This window comes from Rattus norvegicus, chromosome 3, assembly GCF_021556685.1.
Source record: "Rattus norvegicus strain SHRSP/BbbUtx chromosome 3, alternate assembly SHRSP_T2T, whole genome shotgun sequence".
Lineage (NCBI taxonomy): Eukaryota > Metazoa > Chordata > Mammalia > Rodentia > Muridae > Rattus > Rattus norvegicus.
This window is the reverse complement of record NC_141536.1, coordinates 60827553-60853365: the sequence shown is the minus strand read 5'-3', so window position 1 is coordinate 60853365 and position 25813 is coordinate 60827553. Positions and strand designations below refer to the sequence as shown.

Below are 25813 nucleotides of genomic sequence, written 5' to 3'. Positions count from 1 at the left end.
AAGGGTAGTCATGTTCAGAGTGGTTTTCTGCAATCCTGATCATTCTGATTTGCATTCCGTACAAACAGCGATTCCATCACAACCTGGCATACCAGAAGGAGTTGGCGCTGGCAAAGAGCACATCATCATTCAGTGGACGAAACCTGAGTCGGACGGTGGCAATGAAATCAGCAACTACCTGGTGGACAAACGGGAGAAGAAGAGCTTGCGCTGGACCCGTGTCAACAAAGACTACGTGGTTTATGACACCAGGCTGAAGGTGACCAGCCTCATGGAAGGATGCGATTATCAGTTCCGGGTGACCGCCGTGAACTCTGCTGGCAACAGCGAACCCAGCGAAGCCTCAAACTTCATCTCGTGCAGAGAGCCATCATGTGAGTCCTAAGACAGTAACCCTGGGCTCAACCAAAACCACATGACAAGTATTTTCCAACATGGTAACTCTGGGAACTTCAGAATTTATGAAACACATATACCCAGTATAGCGTATACTTACTGTGATCGTAAATATAGGATTTTAACCACATTACTGGTAGCAGCTAGCATTGCTGAAAACTGTTGCAATATTTGTCTAGTCTATGGAAAGCAATAGATTGTTCTAATTCCAACGTGAGAGATATATTTTTGTAAGTCTTCTAGAAGAGTCAAAAAATAAGTTCTACTGATTAGTATTGACAAGGAAAAAAGAGCGAAAATTCCTTTTGAGCAGAGGCTTAGGGGAGCATAAGGCATCCAATTTTATAACCAGAAGGTACTAACAACATGATTATTACATGACCTTCAAAAGTAACATAGAGGGGTTGGGGATTGAGCTCAGTGGTAAGAGTGCTTGCCTAGCAAGCACAAGGCCCTGGGTTCGGCCCTCTGAAAGAAGAAAGAAAGAGAAAGAGAGAGAGAGAGAGAGAGAGAGAGAGAGGAGAGAAAGAAAAGAAAAGAAAAGAAAAGAAAAGAAAAGAAAAGAAAAGAAAAGAAAAAAGTAACAGAAGCATTTATAGAGTTTCAGCCCAAGAGCTAAAAGGAGTAAGTCACAGAGGAAAAAGGCAGGACCAGATTCCTACAATAGAGATGTGTCATATTAACCCAGTGAAAGAGGGACAACTATAGAAAAGTCCCTAAGAACAAGCTAAGAAAGTTAAGAGAGACTATGCTATTGCCAGCCAAAGTGAGAGACAGAAATAGCTGCATCTCCGGAGAATCTAAATCTTGAAATAATTATAGGAATAATACAGCATGAATGTTGCCATAGGGTATCAAAATTTAAAACGCTGTTTACCAAAAGGGCCTTCCTAAGTCCTGAATGCCTCTGGAAACAAAACTGTCTTGAAAACAAAACTGTCATTCCCAAAGTCTCCTCCTTTGTGCAGTGCCTTTATCTCTTTTAAATTTCAGACACCCCTGGACCACCTTCTGCCCCGAGAGTTGTGGATACCACCAAGAGCAGTATTAGTTTGGCATGGACCAAACCCATGTATGACGGTGGTACTGACATCATAGGGTACGTCCTTGAAATGCAAGAGAAGGACACAGATCAATGGTGCCGAGTGCATACGAACACCACGATAAGAAACAACGAATTCACTGTGCCAGACCTTAAGATGGGCCAGAAGTACTCCTTCAGGGTTGCTGCTGTGAATGCGAAGGGTATGAGTGACTACAGCGAGACGACTGCTGAAATTGAGCCGGTGGAAAGACTAGGTATTTAACGCAGGAGCGCTTACAGGTGTTGTTTTCTTGCCCCATCTGTTCGTGAATTGACTGCGTTTTCGTATTTACAGAAATACCAGACCTTGAGCTTGCGGATGATCTGAAGAAGACTGTGATCATCAGGGCCGGAGCCTCACTGCGCCTGATGGTGTCCGTATCCGGAAGACCTTCTCCTGTCATCACGTGGAGCAAGAAAGGCATTGACCTTGCAAATCGGGCAATTATTGACAACACGGAGAGCTACTCTTTGCTCATTGTGGACAAAGTTAATCGGTATGATGCTGGAAAATACACAATTGAAGCCGAAAACCAGTCTGGCAAGAAATCAGCAACGGTCCTAGTTAAAGTCTATGGTAAGCACTTTCTTAGGTTGAGCTAATTTGCAAGTAGAGCCCACAAAAAGTCACACCTTGGCCTATTATTGATTACCTCAGTAGAAGAGGCCAACATTGATTATATTTTCCTGTAACATAGACAAAAAGTATCAATCGAGCAATAAAGAGTAAGTATGAATCATTCCTTCTGATCTTTTTTTTTTTTTTTTAGATACTCCTGGTCCCTGTCCTTCAGTGAATGTTAAAGAAGTTTCCAGAGATTCTGTGACCATCACTTGGGAAATCCCCACAATTGATGGTGGTGCTCCGGTCAACAATTACATTATTGAAAAGCGAGAGGCTGCCATGAGAGCTTTCAAGACAGTGACCACCAAATGCAGCAAGACTCTTTACCGAATATCTGGACTCGTTGAGGGAACCATGTACTACTTTAGAGTGCTCCCAGAAAACATCTATGGTATTGGGGAGCCTTGTGAGACATCAGATGCAGTTCTCGTCTCAGAAGTACCTCTGGTGCCCACAAAACTAGAAGTGGTTGATGTCACCAAATCCACCGTGACTCTTGCTTGGGAGAAACCACTCTATGATGGCGGCAGCCGACTCACTGGATATGTCCTTGAGGCCTGCAAAGCTGGCACAGAGAGATGGATGAAAGTTGTCACTTTGAAGCCCACGGTCTTAGATCACACCGTGATTTCCCTGAATGAAGGTGAACAGTACCTGTTTAGAGTGAGGGCCCAAAATGAGAAAGGTGTGTCGGAACCAAGGGAGATCGTCACACCAGTGACTGTGCAAGACCTCAGAGGTAGGTACTGAATGCCTGCATAAATGCAAAATAAATGAAAACATTGAGGTTGCAGGACACTCCCTCTTCAGATCATATGTGAGAATAAATGCCTGATTTCTTTCTTACAGTATTGCCAACAATTGACCTTTCTACAATGCCTCAGAAGACCATCCATGTCCCAGCTGGCAGACCAATCGAGCTGGTGATACCTATCACTGGCCGTCCACCACCTACTGCTTCCTGGTTCTTTGCTGGTTCTAAACTGAGAGAATCGGAGCGTGTCACCGTGGAAACCCACACTAAAGTCGCCAAGCTAACCATCCGTGAAACCACTATAAGAGATACTGGAGAATATATGCTCGAATTGAAGAATGTTACGGGAACCACCTCAGAGACAATAAAAGTTGTTATTCTCGGTAAGTATGTCTGGCAGGGTTACCATTTAGTCGTCCAATGGTTAAATCCCCAGTTTTGGTTTGAAGTAAAAATTCACCTCCCGATTTCTACACCTTTCAGACAAGCCTGGTCCACCAATTGGGCCCATCAAGATTGATGAAGTTGATGCCACCTCAGTGACTATATCCTGGGAACCTCCTGAATTGGATGGCGGTGCTCCACTGAGTGGCTACGTGGTAGAACAGCGCGACGCCCATCGTCCAGGATGGCTGCCAGTTTCCGAGTCTGTAACAAGACCGACATTTAAGTTTACCAGACTCACCGAAGGAAATGAATATGTGTTCCGCGTGGCTGCAACAAACCGCTTCGGGATTGGCTCGTACTTGCAGTCTGAGGTCATTGAATGCCGAAGCAGCATCAGTAAGTTCTGGAACTCCTCCACCATTTTCCCTATAGCTGACTCTGAATTTAGAGCCTATCTCCCCTGATGAGCAGAAATACAGCTTGTAAAATTAACTCCTGGGTTCTCCTAAGGTTTCTAAACAGCCGTGCTCGGCAGCTTTCGACAGTGTTAGATTTATTCATTTTTTTTAACCTTCTTACTTGGTTAAAAGAAAAGGAGTTGGAGGAAAAAAGAATGGAAAAATGGAAGAAGAAATAAAGGGAGGAAGAGAAAAAGCATGCAAGGGAGGAACTATAGACAGCCCAATAGAGGAAAGTATAAAATGTGTGCTGAATCAATATTTATAAATACAGCAAAAATGGAAAAGGCACAAGTGAAAGTGCTAGGGAAATGGTCATTTGTCTTTCATAGCAACTGAAACCACAGTACACACAAACTGGATTCCTTTGCTCATGTTGGCATATTGGGTTTTTTTTTTTCTGCCTTCCTACAGGTATTCCTGGACCTCCAGAAACATTACAGATATTTGACATCTCCCGTGATGGCATGACACTTACTTGGTATCCACCTGAAGATGACGGTGGCTCCCAAGTGACCGGATATATCATTGAGCGTAAAGAAGTAAGAGCTGATCGGTGGGTCCGTGTAAATAAAGTACCAGTGACTATGACACGGTACCGATCCACTGGCCTTATTGAAGGCTTAGAATATGAACATCGGGTCACAGCCATTAATGCAAGAGGGACTGGAAAACCAAGTCGTCCTTCCAAACCCACCGTTGCCATGGATCCAATTGGTAAATATTTTTAGTATACACCAAGTTTGTTGAGATACAATTGTTATGTGGTGAAACTCATCCTTCTAAAGTATGCAGCTGTATGAGTTCTGAGAAATTCAGCTATGGAATCACCACCACAACAAAATTACAGAATACAAAAATGTAAAAACCAAAAGTGCTAACAGTCTACGTATTCAACAACACATTGAATTTGTTATACCGCATGGTCAATATATGACTTTGCAGCAACTGTAACAAGGATTTTTTTTTTTTGTCTGTTCTTTTTTTCCTAGCTCCACCGGGAAAACCACAAAATCCAAGAGTTACAGATACAACCAGAACATCAGTCTCCCTGGCCTGGAGTGTTCCAGAGGACGAAGGTGGATCTAAAGTCACAGGGTACTTGATAGAAATGCAAAAGGTAGATCAACGTGAATGGACCAAATGTAACACCACCCCAACCAAGATTCGGGAGTACACCCTAACACACCTACCTCAGGGCGCTGAATACAGGTTCCGTGTCCTAGCCTGTAATGCTGGTGGACCTGGAGAGCCTGCTGAGGTACCAGGAACAGTCAAAGTCACGGAGATGCTAGGTAAAATACATGGCTGCTTACTTGTTGCCAGAATTGCCTTATGACTTTTTCCTACCTGCCATTCAATATATATATATATATATATATATATATATATATATATATATATGAATTGTAATTCTTCCTTTTTCCTCAGAATACCCTGACTATGAACTTGACGAAAGATACCAGGAAGGGGTCTTTGTGCGACAAGGTGGAGTCATCAGGCTTACCATACCAATCAAAGGAAAACCATTCCCAATATGTAAATGGACCAAGGAAGGCCAAGACGTTAGTAAGCGTGCCATGATTGCAACGTCTGAAACACACACTGAGCTTGTGATCAAAGAAGCAGACAGAAATGATTCTGGAACTTATGACTTGGTCCTGGAAAACAAATGTGGCAAGAAGACAGTTTACATCAAGGTCAAGGTAATAGGAAGTCCCAACACTCCAGAAGGGCCACTCGAATATGATGACATACAAGCCCGCTCTGTAAGGGTCAGCTGGAGACCTCCTGCTGATGATGGTGGTGCTGACATCCTGGGCTACATCCTTGAGAGAAGAGAGGTACCTAAGGCTGCCTGGTATACCATCGACTCCAGAGTCCGAGGCACATCTCTGGTAGTAAAAGGCCTCAAAGAAAATGTGGAATACCATTTCCGTGTCTCAGCAGAAAACCAGTTTGGCATAAGCAAACCCTTGAAATCTGAGGAGCCAGTCATACCAAAGACGCCACTGAGTAAGTGTTCTTTCAGCCACAGAGGTAGAAAAGTTGGTTTGAATGCTTACACTGCTTAAGTTACAACCGCCGGCTCACCAGATCTGATCCCCATGTGTGATTTCTCACCTGTGTTTATAGATCCACCAGAACCTCCAAGCAATCCTCCTGAAGTACTTGACGTGACCAAAAGTTCCGTCAGCTTGTCATGGTCTCGACCTAAAGATGATGGTGGCTCTCGAGTTACAGGCTACTACATTGAACGCAAGGAGACGTCCACTGACAAGTGGGTCAGACACAACAAAACCCAGATCACCACCACCATGTACACGGTCACTGGCCTTGTTCCTGACGCAGAATATCAATTCCGTATCATCGCACAGAATGACGTGGGCCTTAGCGAGACCAGCCCTGCTTCTGAACCCGTCGTTTGCAAAGATCCCTTCGGTAAGCAGAGTTTCCAAACGGGACCAAAAAAATAAATAAATAAAAACCATGGAGCAAGCCAGTTTTCACCTTTGCCTGTTTCCCACCAGTAAACCTAATTCTCTTCTTAATCATCTCGAATATTTCAGATAAGCCAAGCCAACCAGGAGAACTCGAGATTCTTTCGATATCCAAAGACAGTGTCATCCTCCAGTGGGAGAAGCCCGAATGCGATGGTGGCAAAGAAATCCTTGGCTACTGGGTTGAGTACAGACAGTCTGGGGACAGTGCTTGGAAGAAGAGCAATAAGGAACGGATCAAGGACAGGCAGTTCACCATCGGAGGTTTGCTAGAAGCAACTGAATATGAGTTCCGAGTATTTGCTGAGAACGAGACTGGGCTCAGCCGACCACGGAGAACAGCTATGTCTGTCAAGACAAAACTAACATGTAAGTAGATCAAGGTTCTCTCTCTGTGGGTGACAAACGAAACCCGTGGAAACTAACCCTTTCCTGCAGTCTAAGTTAAACTCTCCTGCTGGCATTTTGTATTTAGGGTGGCTTCTGACCAAATGTATTTACATGCGTACGCTTGTCAAAGCCCTCAATTTTAACTCCGGTCTCCAATCAAGCCTGCTGGAGTTTAACTTAGACTACAGGGCCTAAGCATTTCTCCTGAGCAGTTTCCCCTTCTGATGCAATAAGGCTTTTTGGGTTTTATGACCTCTTAGCAAGATTTGGAAGGTTAACAAACATACTTCACTTCAGTGAACCAAAGTAAGGACAAGAATCCTTTAAACTGGCCAAGAGACTCATTCCCTCAAAATCTCACACTACATCCTAATGCCCTCTCAATCATAGAGTTGCAATGTGATAGAGTAGGGTGATGCGCTCACTTAATCACCATTTCCCATCTGGCCCTAGAAACATAGAGGACTCTTAGATGCACATCATAGCACCTATTAAAGCTTAGTCAATAGGATAATCCATTACCACCATGCCCAAACAGATTACAGATTCAGTAGTGACGACGCGTCTAACATACTCTTTCATCATGTGCAGCCGGAGAAGCCCCAGGAGTGCGCAAGGAAATGGCCGATGTGACCACCAAGTTAGGCGAAGCCGCTCAACTCTCGTGCCAGATAGTTGGAAGGCCCCTTCCCGACATTAAATGGTACCGATTTGGTAAAGAGCTCGTACAAAGCCGGAAGTACAAAATGTCTTCAGATGGGCGCACACACACTCTGACAGTAATGACAGAGGAACAAGAAGATGAAGGCGTCTACACATGTGTAGCCACTAATGAAGTCGGAGAAGTAGAAACCAGCAGTAAGCTGCTTCTTCAGGCGGCACCACAGTTCCATCCCGGTTACCCACTCAAAGAGAAATATTATGGTGCTGTGGGATCTACACTTCGGCTCCATGTTATGTACATTGGTCGCCCGGTACCTGCCATGACTTGGTACCATGGCCAGAAACTTTTGCAAAACTCAGAAAGCATTACCATTGAAAACACTGAGCACTATACCCATCTCGTCATGAAGAATGTCCAGCGTAAGACCCATGCCGGGAAATACAAGGTGCAACTCAGCAATGTCTTTGGGACGGTTGATGCCATCCTAGACGTGGAAATACAAGGTATTTGGCTTTTGCTTTCGAAAAGTGAGTTTCCTTTTAGAGGTCTCAGGGGGACACACTGTGAAACCCACCGCAACTGTGCTTTCTCTCAACAGATAAACCAGACAAGCCTACGGGACCCATTGTGATTGAAGCACTACTCAAGAACTCGGTGGTGATCAGCTGGAAAGCGCCCGCTGATGATGGCGGCTCCTGGATCACCAATTACGTGGTGGAGAAATGTGAGGCCAAGGAGGGTGCTGAATGGCAATTGGTGTCTTCAGCCATCTCAGTGACAACTTGTAGAATTGTGAACCTCACAGAAAATGCCGGGTATTATTTCCGAGTCTCGGCTCAGAACACCTTTGGCATCAGTGAGCCACTAGAGGTCGCCTCCGTGGTGATCATCAAGAGTCCATTCGGTGAGCAGAAGTGAAGTCTGAGGGGGAAATGGAAGATTCAGATAACACATAATCTTTCTCACTTGAAAATTGAATGTTTTTGTATTTTAAAGGGGAATGTGCATACCCTATCCCTTCTTTGTAGTCGCACAGAACTTTGGAGTAATTCTGTTTATTTAAAATGAGATTCCTTTTTCAAATAAAGCTATTTTAAACATGGCAAATCTTTTTATTTTCTAATAGAAAAGCCAAGCGTTCCTGGTAAACCAACCATCACGGCTGTCACAAAGGATTCTTGCGTTGTGGCTTGGAAGCCACCCGCGAGCGACGGAGGTGCAAAGATCAGAAATTACTACCTCGAGAAGCGCGAGAAGAAGCAAAACAAGTGGATTGCTGTGACAACGGAAGAAATTCGAGAAACCGTCTTCTCCGTGCAAAACCTTATTGAAGGTCTTGAATATGAATTCCGTGTAAAATGTGAAAACCTGGGTGGAGAGAGTGAATGGAGTGAAACATCAGAACCTGTCACTCCAAAATCTGACGTTCCGATTCAGGCTCCACACTTCAAGGAGGAGCTGAGGAACCTGAATGTAAGGTACCAGAGCAACGCCACTTTGGTCTGCAAGGTGACCGGTCACCCGAAGCCTATTGTGAAATGGTACAGACAAGGCAAAGAAATTATCGCAGATGGACTCAAGTACAGAGTTCAAGAATTTAAAGGTGGCTACCACCAGCTCATTATTGCAAGCGTCACAGATGATGATGCCACGGTGTACCAAGTCAGAGCTACCAACCAAGGGGGATCCGTGTCTGGCACTGCTTCCTTGGAAGTGGAAGGTAAAAGACAAATCTCTGACCATTGGTTTGGTGTTAGACAACCTATTGTTAATTTGTGGGGCCAAGTATTATGAAGTCTTGCTAAATCGTGTTCTTTGTTCTCTTACCTTGATATAGTTCCAGCTAAGATACACTTGCCCAAGACTCTCGAAGGCATGGGAGCGGTTCATGCTCTCCGAGGGGAAGTGGTCAGCATCAAGATCCCCTTCAGTGGTAAACCAGACCCTGTGATCACCTGGCAGAAAGGACAAGATCTCATTGATAATAATGGCCACTACCAAGTGATTGTCACAAGATCCTTCACGTCACTTGTCTTCCCCAATGGAGTGGAGAGAAAAGATGCTGGCTTCTATGTCGTCTGTGCTAAAAACAGATTTGGAATTGATCAAAAGACAGTTGAACTGGATGTTGCTGATGTCCCCGACCCACCCAGGGGTGTCAAAGTTAGCGATGTCTCACGAGATTCTGTCAACTTAACTTGGACAGAGCCAGCTTCTGATGGTGGCAGCAAAGTCACCAACTACATTGTTGAAAAGTGTGCAACTACTGCAGAAAGATGGCTCCGCGTGGGACAGGCCCGAGAAACACGTTATACCGTGGTCAACTTATTTGGAAAAACAAGCTACCAGTTCCGAGTAATAGCTGAAAATAAATTTGGCCTGAGCAAGCCATCGGAGCCCTCAGAACCAACCGTTACCAAAGAAGATAAGACCAGAGCTATGAATTATGATGAGGAGGTGGATGAAACCAGAGAAGTCACCATGACTAAAGCATCACACTCCAAAACTAAGGAACTCTACGAGAAATACATGATAGCTGAAGATCTGGGGCGTGGCGAGTTTGGAATCGTCCACCGTTGTGTGGAAACATCCTCGAAGAAGACATTCATGGCCAAATTTGTTAAAGTGAAAGGGACCGATCAGGTTTTAGTCAAGAAAGAGATTTCCATTCTAAACATCGCTAGGCACAGAAACATCTTATACCTCCATGAATCATTTGAAAGCATGGAAGAATTGGTTATGATCTTTGAATTTATATCAGGACTGGACATATTTGAACGCATCAATACGAGTGCCTTTGAACTTAATGAAAGGGAAGTTGTAAGCTATGTCCGCCAGGTCTGTGAAGCATTGGAGTTCTTACATAGTCAGAATATTGGCCACTTTGACATTCGGCCAGAAAATATCATTTACCAGACAAGAAAGAACTCCATTATTAAAATAATAGAGTTTGGTCAAGCACGTCAGCTGAAGCCAGGAGACAACTTCAGGCTTTTGTTCACTGCCCCTGAATACTACGCCCCTGAAGTCCACCAGCACGATGTTGTCAGCTCTGCCACAGACATGTGGTCACTTGGTACACTGGTGTATGTGCTGCTGAGTGGAATCAACCCATTTTTGGCTGAAACGAACCAACAGATGATTGAGAACATCATGAATGCTGAATATACTTTTGATGAAGAAGCATTCCAAGAAATTAGCCTTGAAGCAATGGATTTCATTGACCGGCTGTTGGTGAAAGAGAGGAAATCTCGCATGACAGCCTCAGAGGCCCTGAAGCACCCATGGCTAAAGCAGAGGATGGACAGAGTCAGTACTAAAGTCATCAGAACACTGAGACACCGGCGGTACTACCACACCCTGATCAAGAAAGACCTCAATATGGTTGTGTCAGCAGCCCGAATTTCCTGTGGGGGCGCGATACGATCTCAGAGGGGAGTGAGCGTGGCTAAAGTTAAAGTGGCCTCCATCGAAATTGGCCCGGTGTCTGGGCAAATAATGCACGCCATTGGCGAAGAGGGCGGCTATGTCAAATATGTATGCAAGATCGAAAACTATGATCAGTCTACCCAGGTGACCTGGTACTTCGGCGTGAGACAGCTGGAAAACAGTGAGAAATACGAAATCACCTATGAAGATGGAGTGGCCACCATGTATGTCAAAGACATCACCAAATTCGATGATGGGACCTACAGATGCAAAGTCGTCAATGACTACGGTGAAGACAGCTCTTACGCAGAGCTGTTCGTTAAAGGCGTGAGGGAAGTTTATGACTACTACTGCCGCAGAACCAAGAAAGTCAAGCGCAGAACAGATGCGATGCGGCTCCTTGAAAGGCCACCAGAATTTACCCTGCCTCTCTATAACAAGACGGCGTATGTGGGTGAAAATGTCCGTTTTGGGGTAACTATTACCGTCCACCCAGAACCTCGTGTGACATGGTATAAATCGGGTCAGAAAATCAAGCCAGGTGATGACGACAAGAAATACACGTTCGAGTCCGACAAGGGTCTTTATCAACTAACAATCAACAGTGTAACCACAGACGATGATGCCGAATACGCCGTTGTGGCAAGGAACAAACACGGTGAAGACAGCTGTAAGGCAAAGCTGACTGTGACTTTACATCCACCCCCGACAGAAACCACACTCAGACCCATGTTCAAGCGGCTGCTGGCGAATGCCGAGTGCCACGAAGGCCAGAGTGTCTGCTTCGAGATCAGAGTTTCTGGCATCCCTGCACCAACATTAAAATGGGAGAAAGATGGCCAGCCGCTGTCCCTGGGGCCCCACATTGAAATTGTCCATGAAGGCTTAGATTATTACGCACTGCATATCAGGGATACCTTGCCTGAAGACACAGGTTATTACAGAGTCACGGCCACAAACACAGCCGGATCCACCAGCTGCCAGGCTCACCTACAAGTAGACCGGCTGCGCTATGTCAAGCAGGAATTCCAGACCAAAGAAGAGCGTGAGCGCCACGTGCAAAAACAGATCGACAAGACACTGAGGATGGCTGAAATTCTCTCTGGAACCGAAACTGTGCCATTGACTCCGGTAGCCCAAGAGGCTCTGAGGGAAGCTGCCATTCTTTATAAACCAGCTGTGAGCACCAAGACTGTCAAGGGAGAATACCGACTTGAGACGGAGGAAAAGAAAGAGGAGAGAAAACTCCGCATGCCTTACGAAGTCCCTGAGCCCCGCAGGTTCAAACAAGCCACGGTGGAAGAAGACCAGCGCATTAAGCAGTTCGTGCCCATGTCTGACATGAAGTGGTACAAGAAGATCCGGGATCAATATGAAATGCCCGGGAAACTTGACAGAGTTGTCCAGAAAAGGCCCAAACGCATCCGCCTTTCGAGGTGGGAGCAGTTCTATGTGATGCCTCTTCCTCGCATTACCGACCAATACCGACCTAAATGGCGCATCCCCAAACTGACCCAAGATGATCTGGAAATGGTGAGGCCGGCCCGACGGCGTACCCCTTCCCCTGACTACGATCTTTACTACTATAGACGTAGGAGACGCTCTCTGGGTGACATCTCAGATGAGGAACTCCTCCTCCCCATCGATGACTACCTGGCAATGAAGAGAACGGAGGAAGAGAGGCTACGTCTGGAAGAAGAGCTTGAGCTGGGCTTCTCAGCTTCACCCCCCAGCCGAAGCCCTCCCCGCTTCGAGCTTTCTAGCCTGCGCTATTCTTCTCCGCCAGCCCACGTCAAGGTGGAGGACAGGAGGAGAGACTTCAGGTACTCGACCTATCACATCCCGACAAGGGAAGAAACCAGCACGAGTTATGCAGAGCTGCGGGAACGGCATGCCCAAGCCTCATACAGGCAGCCGAAGCTACGGCAGAGGATCATGGCTGAGAAGGAGGAAGAGGAGCTGCTGCGGCCAGTGACAACCACCCAGCGTCTCTCAGAATACAAAAGTGAGCTCGACTACATGTCGAAGGAAGAAAAGTCTAAAAAGAAATCAAAACGACAGAGGCAAGTGACCGAGATAACCGAAATCGAAGAGGAATATGAAATCTCAAGACGGGCTCAAAGGGAATCGTCCTCCTCTGTGTCCAGACTACTGAGACGCCGACGCTCCCTGTCTCCGACTTACATCGAGTTAATGAGACCCGTGTCTGAGCTGATCCGGTCCCGTCCACAACCTGCTGAGGAATATGAAGACGACACAGAAAGAAGATCTCCTACCCCAGAGAGAACTCGTCCACGTTCTCCCAGCCCTGTGTCTAGCGAGCGATCCCTCTCAAGATTCGAGAGGTCTGCAAGATTTGATATCTTTTCCAGGTACGAGTCCATGAAGGCTGCCTTAAAGACTCAGAAGACATCGGAGAGGAAGTATGAGGTTTTGAGTCAGCAGCCCTTCACCCTGGACCACGCCCCTCGAATCACACTGCGGATGCGGTCCCATAGGGTTCCGTGTGGCCAAAACACACGCTTCATCTTGAATGTCCAGTCTAAGCCAACTGCTGAGGTCAAATGGTACCACAATGGTGTAGAACTCCAAGAGAGCAGTAAGATTCATTACACCAACACAAGCGGGGTCCTGACGTTGGAGATTCTGGACTGTCAGACGGAGGACAGTGGAACCTACCGTGCCGTGTGCACCAACTACAAAGGCGAAGCCTCTGACTACGCAACCCTGGATGTAACTGGTGGACATTACACCACCTATGCCTCCCAGCGCAGAGATGAGGAGGTTCCCAAGTCAGTCTTCCCTGAACTGACGAAAACAGAGGCATATGCCATCTCATCATTCAAGAGGACATCTGAGATGGAAGCCGCTTCTTCGGTCAGGGAAGTGAAGTCACAAATGACAGAGACAAGGGAAAGTCTCTCATCCTATGAGCATCACGTCTCTGCAGAGATGAAGAGTGCCGCCTCTGAGGAAAAGTCACTGGAAGAAAAAGCCACAGTCAGAAAGATCAAGACCACACTGGCAGCAAGAATTTTAACAAAGCCTCGGTCCATTACTGTCCATGAAGGTGAGTCTGCAAGGTTTTCCTGCGACACCGATGGGGAGCCGGTACCTACCGTGACCTGGTTGCGTGGAGGACAAGTGGTGAGTACTTCTGCTCGCCACCAAGTGACCACCGCCAAGTACAAATCGACCTTCGAGATTTCTTCAGTGCAGGCTTCTGATGAGGGCAACTACAGCGTGGTAGTCGAAAACACTGACGGGAAGCAAGAAGCACAGTTCACGCTGACCGTGCAAAAGGCCAAGGCTGTTGAAAAGGCTGTGACGTCACCACCCAGAGTCAAGTCCCCAGAGCCTCGGGTAAAGTCCCCAGAAACAGTGAAGTCTCCCAAAAGAGTGAAATCTCCAGAACTCGTAGCTTCTCATCCAAAAGCCGTGTCACCCACAGAGACAAAGCCGACAGAGAAGGGTCAACAGCTTCCGGTCCCTGCCCCACCGAAGATAACTCAGTCCCTGAAAGCAGAAGCTTCCAGAGACATCGCAAAGTTGACCTGTGCAGTTGAAAGCAGTGCGCTGTGTGCAAAAGAGGTCGCCTGGTATAAAGATGGCAAGAAACTCAAGGAAAATGGGCATTTTCAGTTTCATTACTCAGCGGACGGTACCTACGAACTCAAAATTCACAACCTGAGTGAATCTGATTGCGGGGAGTATGTTTGTGAGGTCTCTGGTGAAGGAGGAACCTCCAAAACCAGCTTCCAGTTTACTGGACAGTCCTTCAAGAGTATCCATGAGCAGGTGTCCAGCACAACAGAAACCAAGAAATCCGTTCAGAAAACTGCTGAGTCAGCAGAAGCCAAGAAAGCCACTCAGAAAACTGCTGAGTCAGCAGAAGCAAAGAAAGCCACTCAGAAAACTGCTGAGTCAGCAGAAGCAAAGAAGCCAGCACAGAAAACTGCTGAGTCAGCAGAAGCAAAGAAGCCAGCACAGAAAACTGCTGAGCCGACAGAAGCCAAGAAGCAGGAACCAATAGCTCCTGAATCAGTGTCCTCAAAGCCAGTAATTGTTACTGGGCTGCGGGATACAACAGTTTCTTCAGACAGTGTTGCCAAATTTGTAATTAAAGTTACTGGAGAGCCCCAGCCAACTGTCACCTGGACGAAGGATGGAAAGGTAACCAATTTTAAAATGTCCTTTATTTTCTAGAAAAAAAAAATCTAATGCCTCCCCCACTCATCCACACCTCCTAAGGAAATTTCCATATTAAGCTATTGTTTAAAACTCCAATCACTTGCTTTCCACAGGCTATTGCACAAAGCAGTAAATACAAACTCTCTAACGACAAAGAGGAATTCATCTTGGAAATCCTCAAGACTGAGACTTCCGATGGCGGACTTTACTCCTGTACAGTAGCAAATTCTGCTGGATCTGTGTCCTCTAGCTGCAAGCTAACAATAAAAGGTGTGTAGTTTTGTTCTTAATAGATGTGTTCCAGAGAGCAGTATTAATAGTTTCTGAACACAAACATACACAATTCTAAACATTTTCTAATCTAGACACACAGATTTACAGTTACAATATTAGCATAAAAGGTGTACATGCTTCCATAAATGCCACATGTGATCTCACAGACCTTGCAATCTGTTCACAGAAATATTTAAGAATAAAGTCAGGCAGGTCTAGGGGCTCTAGCCTGGAACCATTACATGGGGTTATGGCAGGAGAGGAAGGAAGTTAGGCTCAGTTGTACAATGAATCTGAAGTCACCCTGGGCTACATGAGGCCCTGGTTCAAAAAATAAAATTATATAAATACAACTGAGTGAATACATAGCATGGTAGTTCCTCTCAGTCTTTTGTGCTTGCCATTTTCCAAGGAGCACACGCTTAGTAAATGAGCCACATTCATATCCCAGTTAAAATGAGTTCATCTCAGTCTTGCAAAAGGTAATTTTTCAGTTGCTTGAAATCTCCAAAACCCTAATCCAAATCTTTGCCTATCCTGCTCAAGATGTTTCCCCTCACATTGTAAAATTATCTTAATGTAATCTAGTTTAAGAAACTATTAGCCCCAATCTCAAAAGTCATGATTTTCTACAACTGGAAATGAGAATTGGTGTTACCTACAGATTATATAGAAGTTGACACTTTGACTACATCCCAGAGTAGAATCGACAAAAGTCACATTCCAATTAAGTCTACTTACAGAGGTTTCTCTTTTAGCTGTAAAAGACACAGAGGCACAGAAAGTATCAACCCAGAAGACCTCTGAAGTTACAGCCAAGAAGAAAGAAAGTGTCCAGCAGGAAATTTCTCAAAAAGTCCTAACTTCTGAAGAAATCAAAATGTCAGAAGTAAAATCTCATGAAACACTGGCCATCAAGGAAGAAGCATCCAAAGTGCTGATTGCTGAAGAGGTCAAGAAGTCAGCAGCAGCCTCCCTAGAGAAATCCATTGTCCACGAAGAAGTCACCAAAACCTCACAGGCATCAGAAGAAGTCAAAACTCACGCGGAGATCAAAGCACTGTCTACCCAGATGAACATAACCAGTGGGCAGAGAGTGACCCTGAAAGCCAACATTGCTGGGGCCACAGATGTGAAATGGGTCCTGAACGGCACTGAGCTTTCTAATTCAGAAGAATACCGATACGGGGTATCTGGCAGTGACCAAACCCTCACTATCAAGCAAGCCAGTCACAGAGATGAGGGAATCCTCACCTGCATAGGCAAAACCAGCCAGGGAGTTGTCAAGTGTCAGTTTGACTTGACCCTGAGCAAAGAACTCTCAGACGCGCCAAGCTTTATCTCACAGCCCAGATCTCAAAACATTAATGAGGGACAAAATGTTCTCTTCTCTTGTGAGATCAGCGGGGAGCCGTCCCCTGAAATTGAGTGGTTTAAAAATAACCTGCCAGTAAGTTTACATTTTGAATATCTATTGGAGAAAAATTTAAAATATCACATCCCTAGCCAAAGACTTCAATGCCCCTTTCCTATTATCATTATTATTGTTTGTTTGTTTGTTTTTTAGATTTCCATTTCTTCAAATATCAGTGTAAGTCGCTCCAGAAACATGTATACTCTTGAGATCCGAAATGCATCCGTAAGTGACAGCGGAAAGTACACAGTTAAGGCCAAAAATTTCCGTGGCCAGTGTTCAGCTACAGCTTCCTTGACAGTGCTTCGTAAGTACACCTTTGCCATTTTCCCTAAGATGTCAGGGGGCGAAGTGAGGGTCGCTGGTGCTTTAGGCACAGAAAACTCTCAAAAGACCTAGGAAACCCACATGTGTAATAGAGACAGGTGTCTTGTGCAGAATTCATCCTCATCATCAGTTTGTCTAAATGGAAATTTTGGTTAAGTTAAATTTTGGAAGTAAGGCCCTATAAGAGTTCCCAGGGTATTCCAAATGTTAATCATCTTATATAGAGTTAATCATTTTTCTCCTAGCAATTTCTGGTACCGGCATGCAATAGTAGAAATTTAAGGATCGTTTCTCGGAGCCATCGAGCTGGCTAGCTCTTGGCAACTGTTACGTTTGTATATATGTCTTCGCTTTACGCTTTGATAGCCAACTGTTCGGATTGTGTTTTCTGTGTGTGTTAAGTTTTCATTCTCGTTAAGTCGTCGTCGTCAGATGTCACCAAGTAACCAGATGTCTTTGATGTCCCCTGCGTATCTGCTATGCTCCGCAGCTCTAGTGGAAGAACCACCCAGAGAGGTAGTATTGAAAACGAGCGGTGACATGAGCTTGCAAGGAAGCTTCTCGTCTCAGTCAGTCCAAATGTCTGCCTCCAAGCAGGAGGCATCCTTCAGCAGCTTCAGCAGCGGGAGCGCTAGCATGACTGAAATGAAGTTTGCGAGCATGTCTGCCCAAAGCATGTCCTCCGTGCAAGAGTCCTTTGTAGAAATGAGTTCCAGCAGTTTTATGGGAAAATCTAGTATGACACAACTGGAAAGCTCTACCAGTAGAATGCTCAAAGCAGGCGGAAGAGGTGAGCCACAAAAACTCCCGGTAGAGGCAGACAAAGCCACGTAGCACAGCAGTTTTAGAGCAGTGGTTCTCAACCTTCCTAATACTTTAATACAGTTCCTCAGGTCGTGGCGACTCCCAACCATGAAGTTACTCTCGTTGCTGCTCCCTAACCGTAATTTTGTCACCATTATGAATCATAATGTAAATATATTTTTGAGATACGAGTTGGCCAAAGGGGTCGAGACCCACATGTTGAGAACCACTGTCTTGGTGCATTAAAATTCGATAGAGAGCGAATGGGATTTCTTGTCTCGGTGATCCTAAAACTCTTCCATTGCTGTTTCATAAAGGAATTCCACCTAAAATTGAAGCTCTTCCCTCTGACATCAGCATCGATGAAGGCAAAGTTCTAACAGTGGCCTGTGCTTTCACTGGGGAGCCTACTCCGGAAATAACATGGTCCTGCGGTGGAAGGAGAATCCAGAGCCAAGAACAACAAGGAAGATTCCACATTGAAAACACGGACGACCTGACAACCCTGATCATCATGGACGTACAGAAACAAGATGGTGGACTTTATACCCTGAGCTTAGGGAATGAATTTGGATCTGACTCTGCCACTGTGAATATTAATATCCGCTCTATGTAAGAGGGCCAGGGCCCGGGGCGGGGGCCCTAACACTCTAAGCTCATTCACAATCTCTCTCAAATGATTCACATGGACTAATCTTTCTGATCTGTAAATATTTTAAGTAGTTTTGTATCCATCTGAATAAGTCACAGTTCCAAAACTATGCATTTCGATCCTTTCATACTTGACCTGAGAATATTTGCTAATGACATGTACATACTGTATACAGCCGGATTCACGGTTATAAAGTTTTGTACCATTTATTTTATGACATTTTACACTGTAACTTTTGAAACTAACTGTTGGTAGGAGAAAGTTTCTTATGGATTATGGAGCGAATACCCTGCCGATACTTAACCAATCTTTGTGCCTCAACATAATGTTGATGTCTAAGTATGCCTCAGTGGGTTGAGAAATTCCCCACTGAAGATGTCCTATCCACCTAAGAAAGGATGCTGCTGTACAGGTCCCTGACATGTGCACTGATACCTACCGAATCAGAGACATAAGGCATTGGTGATGTTTGCATCTACCCTCCTGTAAGCAGCACTTTAACGTCTTATGTTTTCTCTGATGATGTCACACTTAAAATTATCATGACAAACATGACCAGAGCAAAGTGTAACGGCCAACACTTTGTTCGCTCACTGCACGCTGTCTCTGACATAAAGAGTGCGTGGATGGCTTGGGAAAAGTACCATCTCCTGGCCATCCCCTCGATTAACCAAGCTATTCATGTATTCTTATGCCAGAGCAGTGTCAACTCCTGGAGGTCCCGGGTGCAGCAGATGCCTCGTGTGGTAGTTCTAAATTTAAATTTCACTGGAAACTGGGCAACCAAGCAATGAGCCACAGCAAAATAAGAGAAGCATCACCACCAATGAAGCTGTTGTTAAAACCATACTACCAACTGCCCATAAAAAATTACTGATTTGATGTAGTCTTTTTCATGCCAGCATATGTTCAATTGGTAGTTATAAATGTTGGACCTCCTTGAGATTAAAAAATAATAATAATAAAGCAAGCTATCTGCACCTCAAAATGTGTGGTTGGTTGTTTTCTGTGCAATTCTGGAGAGGAACCATGGCTTCCGCACAGCACATGAATTAACTGCAAGTTCCAATATTAAAAACATCCTCAAAGCACACTGCTATATTAGATGAATTCAATAATTTTGTTTTAAAAGCCTATTATAGTTCTCAGGAATAAGTTTATCCACAAAAGTTTCTCTTCCAAACTTATCAAGAAACAATTCAACTAAGTTGACTACAATAGCTCCAGAGCAAATAACAGGTCTTAGGGTTAAATAAGAGCTTAGGTAGGGGGCTGAAGAGATGGCTCAGTGGTTAAGAGCACTGACTGCTCTTCCAGAGGTCCTGAGTTCAAATCCCAGCAACCACATGGTGGCTCACAACCATCTGTAATGAGATCTGATGCCCTCTTCTGGTGTGTCTGAAGACAGCTACAGTGTACCTATATGTAGTAAATAAATAAATCTTAAAAAAAAAAAAAAAAAAAGAGCTTAAGTAGGGTGGTCAGTTCAAGCAACTGAAAGCCCAGGAGAGATGGCTTGGCGGTTATGAGCACTAGATGTTCTTTCAGACAGTCAGGGCTCCATTCCCAGCATCCACACAGTGATTTACAACCGTCTATAACTCCAGTTCTAGAGTATCAGGCGCCCTTTCTGGGCACCAAGCATGCACGTGGTACACATACATGTAGGCAAAGCAACCATTTCCATCAAATAAAATAATTTTTAAAAACTTATATGCACTTAGTACTAAAAAGCTTATGCCATAAAAACCTGTATTTGTCTACTTCGAATAGCTAAAAGTAATTATCAACATACAAAGATGACCGCTTGCCTTTAAGCGACATCAGTATTAACTGTAAAAGGTCAAAACCGAAGACAACATACCTTAATTTCTTTTTTCTTCTCTAAAAAAAACAGTTTGGATCTTTCAGATTCAGCAAGTTTTCTGGTTTAAGTCAGATTTCCTAAAAGCAGAACCCTGGTTCTTGCATCAGCACAGTCTTGAGTACGATCTTGTTAGCTGCCCACCTTAGGTGGAGACATGCCCTACTCACAGGTAGGCCTGCCTAGCTGGTCAATACTCCACAGGAGCTCAACAGTGGGTGATCAAGACTAACATTCTCTGCAGCTAGGTCCTTGATGACTATCACAGAAAGGAGCAACAGGACAGAGGATAAGAACAATACAAGAATATAGCATCTGCCAGCTGCCCCCACCCCAACCTGATCTCTCACGGAGCACAATGCCACTGAGATACTTCAAAAAGCAAGGATACTCCTTTGTGTGCCCTTTAAGTCAATCAGCAACTGTAGTCTTTGGGACTGGGGAGGGGAGGAAAGACAGAAAAAGGAGTACAGACAAGAGAGTCCCTGTAGGGCAGAATGATTTTCTGCTTACTGGGGCAGCTAAACAGCCAACACTCAAGGAAATTCAAGTGAAAGAGATCCCAACACATATCCTTCTGGCAGCAGTGAGGGAACCAATAACACCAGTCGCACACCTCACCTTTGTTAACTGTCCTTGCTTTAGACTGGGAGACTGGGGCTGATAACTCGGCCAATAGTAATGTTGGCCAAGCAGGAGAACTTGAACTCATTCCCCATAAAACAAAACAAAACAAAATGCAGTGGCATAGATTTGTAATCCCAGTGGCAGGGAGGGTAGTCCAGCCAACCCAGCCTAGTCAGGGAGCCCTGGGTCAATGACAGTCCCTGCCTCCAAAACCCATTGTGGCAGCAGCCAGCGCCTGAGGAGGAATGGCACCTAAGACTGTCCTCAGGCCTCCACAGGCCACGGTGCACCCTCACTCCTGTGAAGTGATTCCCCAAGGACGACTTGGGTTTGATGTGCGTGCAACAGCGGTTTCTTATCAGCCACAGCCTGTGGATGGTCTGCTCTGCTCTGTCAGCTCCCACATCCTCCTAGTGCCTACTGGAGGGGAATGTCAGCAACTTCTTTCAAAGGAAGGAGGAGTGGACTGAAGCCAAGACCTGATTTGCATTTTCACCTCAGTGGAAGCTCCTGGATGGACCACAGGACACTGCTGATGGTTACACGAGGGGATTGCCTTGGGAGACAGATGGAACTCTGACCCTGGCTCCTGCCACCTTTCTCCTAGCTCCTCTGAAAACAGCGCCTCCCACTGAGGTGGACGTCATGGATGCTTCCAGCTCTCCTGCCCTCAGTAATCTGGGGAATGGTCCCTGGTTCCTCAGTGCTTCATCTCCAAGTCATATTAATTCTACTTTCCCCATTCCCATCAACAAGGGGCAACAGAGAGCAGGAAAAACAAAGAACAAAAAACCATAGCCCTCCCAGATTCCAATCCACAAAACTTGCTGGCTCTCATCACTACCCTCTTGTCCTTCACCCTTCCTTCCTGTTTTATAATCCACACCCTGGTTACGCAGCAAGCAGAATATGTAGAAAGTACACACCTGCATTGAAGACATGGGAGGTGACCTGAATGCTAACCTCAAATCTAGGTTCTGCTTACTGGCTGCATGAGTTGGAGTTGGTTATTGAGCGGCACCGTTCCTCAGGGTTCTCATCCATAGTTCGGAACACTCTCAGTAGTGTTGGGAGGACTAGGCAAGTTACTACATGTAAAGTTCATGTAGTGGTGCTGAGCATGGCACCCGAGACAGTGAGTGAGCTCTTCTTAGGGGCCGCCATGCAGAAGAGAGAAGCTGCCCAAGAGTCTCACTGATCATCATCGGACGCATTAGATCGCTAGAGCAGTTGCAAACAAGTACCAGTGACTGCCTTGCACAAAAGAAAACAATCTCAGCTCTGGAGATCAGAAATCCAAAAGTACGCGTCTGCAGGCTTGTTCCTGATAGCTGTGAGGGGAGAACCTGCCCCAAACCTCAGTTCATGAGTATCTCTCTCCCAACCTCTCCCCTTCAGGGCGACAGCCATTCCAGACCAGGACCCATCTTAATTCACTTTATCTCTCCAAATACATCACAAATATCCTCCTGTCCAAGGTACCAGAGGCTGAGAATCCAAGGTCTCTTTGGGGGAAGAGTCAAAACTCAACTTGTAACACTAGAAGCGACAAGCACAGCTACGGTCTCATAGAAACACATTGATGGAGTCTTTCCAAACATGGTCAGCCTCTATCCAACAGCAGTGGGTTAGAGAACAAACACATGGCAGTGGGAAGATGATGAACCAGGAATGGTCAGTTAAGAAGAAAGCTGGAGACCCACTTCCATGGTGGCCAAACCCAGTAAGAATATTTTCAGACTGCTCCAGGACAATAAAGGAAATACCGGAACCAAATGAATTTTTTTAAGAAACTTGACAATGTCCAGTTTCCTTGCGTCAGGAGAAAGCAGTCTGCTGGGTAAAGGGCTTTGGACATAGGGTGGTTCAGAGATCTGCATCACATGGCTGTGGGTTACAAAGGCTTGGTTTGACATCTTTGAGTAGTCATGAGTATTTCCTGTTCCTCAGGACATCTATTAACAGAGAAATTCCTATACAATTCCTCAGAAGCAAAGAGGGATCGAACACCACCCCTGAAACACCTGTGAAGGGCCTGGTGCTCGGAATTCCCTTTCCTTATGCAGTCAGGAGAGGCTGTTAATACACCGTAAGGCCCCTTGCTAGGGATAAGGTATAAATTCCCTGAGTTTAAAGGAACAACCCCAAGGCTTTCAAGGGAACCTTGGTGCCAAACAGCCTTAGAGGAACATGGGGTCAGAATTCTTCCCTTAAACTGCTGCCCATGACTGAAGCCAGCTTCTATTTGGCAGCTGCCAGCTCAAAAAAAAAACCATCATAATCTGCTCTGAGATTCTGGTCAGGTGAGGAATAAAGGTCCTACTAGCTGCCCAATGTGCTGTGAAACTTGACCTATGTCCATAAGGAGGGCAACTATCCCTCCCCTACTCCCACTTAGCTGTTTAGAGCTCAAGAGGGAGGAATCATCAATACACCCATGAGGCTAGCGGGCACAACTAGGGAAGCTGAACTGCCTTGTCAGTATAAATAGAGTAGAGGGACTTACAGGAAGGAAGGCTACTGGTGGACGCACAACAAAACGCAGCTTGTTTCCCCACTGCTCAGACAAAACGCTAACCCAAAGCAACTTAGAGCAAGACAAGCATTGTTTCAGTTTCCACCACAGGACTTCAAGCCCACACAAGAGCTTGAGGCAGGAACTGAAGCAGACTACAGAAGAGGGCAACTTGCTGGAGATGGCCTGTGGCTTCCCCAGCTTCCTCTCTTGACCAGGCCCACTGGCTGCAGGATGGTACCACCCACAATGGGCTGGGCCTTCCCACACAATTCACTCATGAAGAAAATGTTCCTCATATGGGTCCACAGACCAACCTGATGGACGGAGGCAGATCCTCAATAGAGGGTCCCTCTTCCCAGGCTGAAGGGGACTCTGGCCAATGGGAGCTTGGTGGGCATGGCTCTGGCAGACCTGGCCCTTCTCTCCCATTCCCTCTGCCTAGCTAAAAACCCTACATTCCTAAAGGGAGCCCCCAGGGTCTATTCCCTTATTTGGCCATTCCCTCCTACTGAGGTGACTTCAAAGGTCTAGCTATCTAAGTATTTAAGTCTTGCAATCAAAAGGCCCCTTGGCTTACCTATCACACCCAATTAAAATGAAACACCTAATCCTTACACAGGGTTTCCCCCTTGTACCTTTATAAACCTTTTTTTTTTTTTTTTTTTGCTGTGCCACATCTGTCTACTCTCTATCTAGAGGCAGTTCTTTGTCCCACTCTTGGAGAACTACCCCTGCCCCATCTCCCTTTCCCCCCTGTCTCCTCTCCCCCTTGTTCCCTTCCCCTCCTCCCTCTTCCTCTAGCTTCTTTGTTTCTAATCCCTACCCTCTGTCCCTGGGGCACATAAATCTTGTTTGTGTTGAGAACTTGGTCTTGGGGAGTCCAGAGCAGATAGTTTTCCTGGCTCTAGTTTTTGTCAAGTTGATAACAGCTAACCAGCATATTGCCCAAAGCCACTCAATGAGCTGCAGACCTGGATCTTCAAAAGCCACAATGTCTCTCACCCAAAAAGCCAAACCCACTGAAGTGGAAGGTGGGAGGCAGTGCTTGTTTAGCTTGGCTTCTGTTCCAATTTGAAGCTCAGCTCTAAAACAGACAAACAGCAAAATCCCTTCAGTTTCTTCCCTATTTGTAAAACAGAAAACAAAACCCCACTTGCAACGCAGCCAACCTGTCATCTTCTCAGAAAGCTGAGGCTAGAAACTCTGACCGCTGAAACTTTACTGAGGTCTGTAAGAGCCAGGAACTAGGGAGGGTGCTTACCTGACTCCTTGTGTCACTCTGGGGCAGTAGTGAAGGCAGGAGCTTTCTAACAACTATGTCACTTGGTCCTAAAGTAAAAACAAAGCCCACATTTCTCCATCCATTCCTCAGATATCCTGACAAAATATTCTGCCTGATTCCTAAAGGCTGATTTGAGGAAATGGCCTCCTGATAGTCCTTAGATTGTTGAAGGTGGAGTGTTGCCATGGTAATGGAGCTTTCTTTGTGTGGTAAGTGCTTGGTGGACATTCTATACTAAGAACCTTCTTCTGGACTTGGCCCTGACTGAGAAAACAGCCGAAAACAATTGTGCTGGCTTGTTTTATGTCAATCTGACATAAGATAGAGTCATCAGAATGGAAGGAACCTCGATGGATAAAATACCTCCATAGATCAGCTGTGGGCATTGATAGGGGAGAGCCCAGCCCATTGTGGGTGGAGCTGTCCCTGGACTCGTAGTCCTGGGATCTAGAAGAAAGCAAGCTGAGCAAGCCATGGGGAGCAAGTCAGTAAGCAGCACCCCTCCATGGACTTTGCATCAGCTCCTGCCTCCAGGTTCCTTGCCCTGTTTAAATTCCTGTCCTGACTTCCCTCAATAATGAATAGTGATGTGGAAGCATAAACTAAATAAACCCTTTCCTTTTCAATTTGCTTTTAGTCATGGGTTTCTCATTGCTAGGACAATGATGTACCAAAATCCAGATTTAGTTCCTTTACGGAACAGTTCTCAGAATTCCGCTAATCTTGGAACCCCTGTAGACAAAGAGGGAGCAGGCACCAGAAACGAAAAGCAAGCACTGAAGTCAAGAGTCTCCAAGGATCTCAACAACCCCATGCCTCAGACAAAGCATGAGACAACCCACGAGCCACAAGTCAAAGTCCTCACCCACAAGCCTCGCTGCTGTTACCTTAAAATCCAGAAAAGTCAGCACGATCTAATCCTCAAAATGTAAGGTTCCCTTAGGCTTCATACAGATTAAAACCTTGACAGAAGCCAGGGGTGGTGGTGTTCATCCACAGTCCCGGGTAACCTGGAGGCTGAGACAGGAGGAACCAGAGCCTGGGAGATATGGCTTAGTCTGAGAGCAATGTAACAAAAACTTCAAAGAAAAAGTAATTCAACACCTACGCATAAATTAAGGTATACTTCCTCAAAAGAACAGACTCCACAGATGTGTGTGGTCAAGGACAAAG

At 45.6% G+C, this 25813-nt stretch overlaps 1 protein-coding gene and 1 long non-coding RNA gene across 6 annotated transcripts in view; one reads left to right on the top strand and one right to left on the bottom strand.

The window, feature by feature from the left end:
• Window positions 1–19337, top strand: part of Ttn (titin) — a 272327-nt gene extending 252990 nt beyond the window's left edge. For both annotated transcript variants that reach the window (NM_032068.1, XM_087654755.1), the window contains 20 exon segments: window positions 69–374; window positions 1390–1695; window positions 1776–2057; window positions 2251–2844; window positions 2955–3242; window positions 3343–3642; window positions 4119–4421; window positions 4697–4999; window positions 5136–5720; window positions 5841–6146; window positions 6275–6574; window positions 7187–7762; window positions 7858–8163; window positions 8386–8979; window positions 9097–14861; window positions 14993–15149; window positions 15911–16602; window positions 16720–16873; window positions 17384–17683; window positions 18015–19337. In NM_032068.1, coding sequence (NP_114457.1) covers window positions 69–374; window positions 1390–1695; window positions 1776–2057; window positions 2251–2844; window positions 2955–3242; window positions 3343–3642; window positions 4119–4421; window positions 4697–4999; window positions 5136–5720; window positions 5841–6146; window positions 6275–6574; window positions 7187–7762; window positions 7858–8163; window positions 8386–8979; window positions 9097–14861; window positions 14993–15149; window positions 15911–16602; window positions 16720–16873; window positions 17384–17683; window positions 18015–18313 — 12716 coding nt within the window. In that variant the 3' untranslated portion in view covers window positions 18314–19337.
• Window positions 1–24821, bottom strand: part of LOC120101583 (uncharacterized) — a 172009-nt gene extending 147188 nt beyond the window's left edge. For 2 of the 4 annotated variants that reach the window (XR_015684435.1, XR_015684438.1), the window contains exon 1: window positions 24620–24821. This is a non-coding gene — a long non-coding RNA (uncharacterized LOC120101583). The remainder of the gene's footprint in view (window positions 1–24619) is intronic. The other 2 variants (XR_015684437.1, XR_015684436.1) reach the window with 2 other exon arrangements.
• Between the last annotated feature and the right edge of the window lie 992 nt (window positions 24822–25813).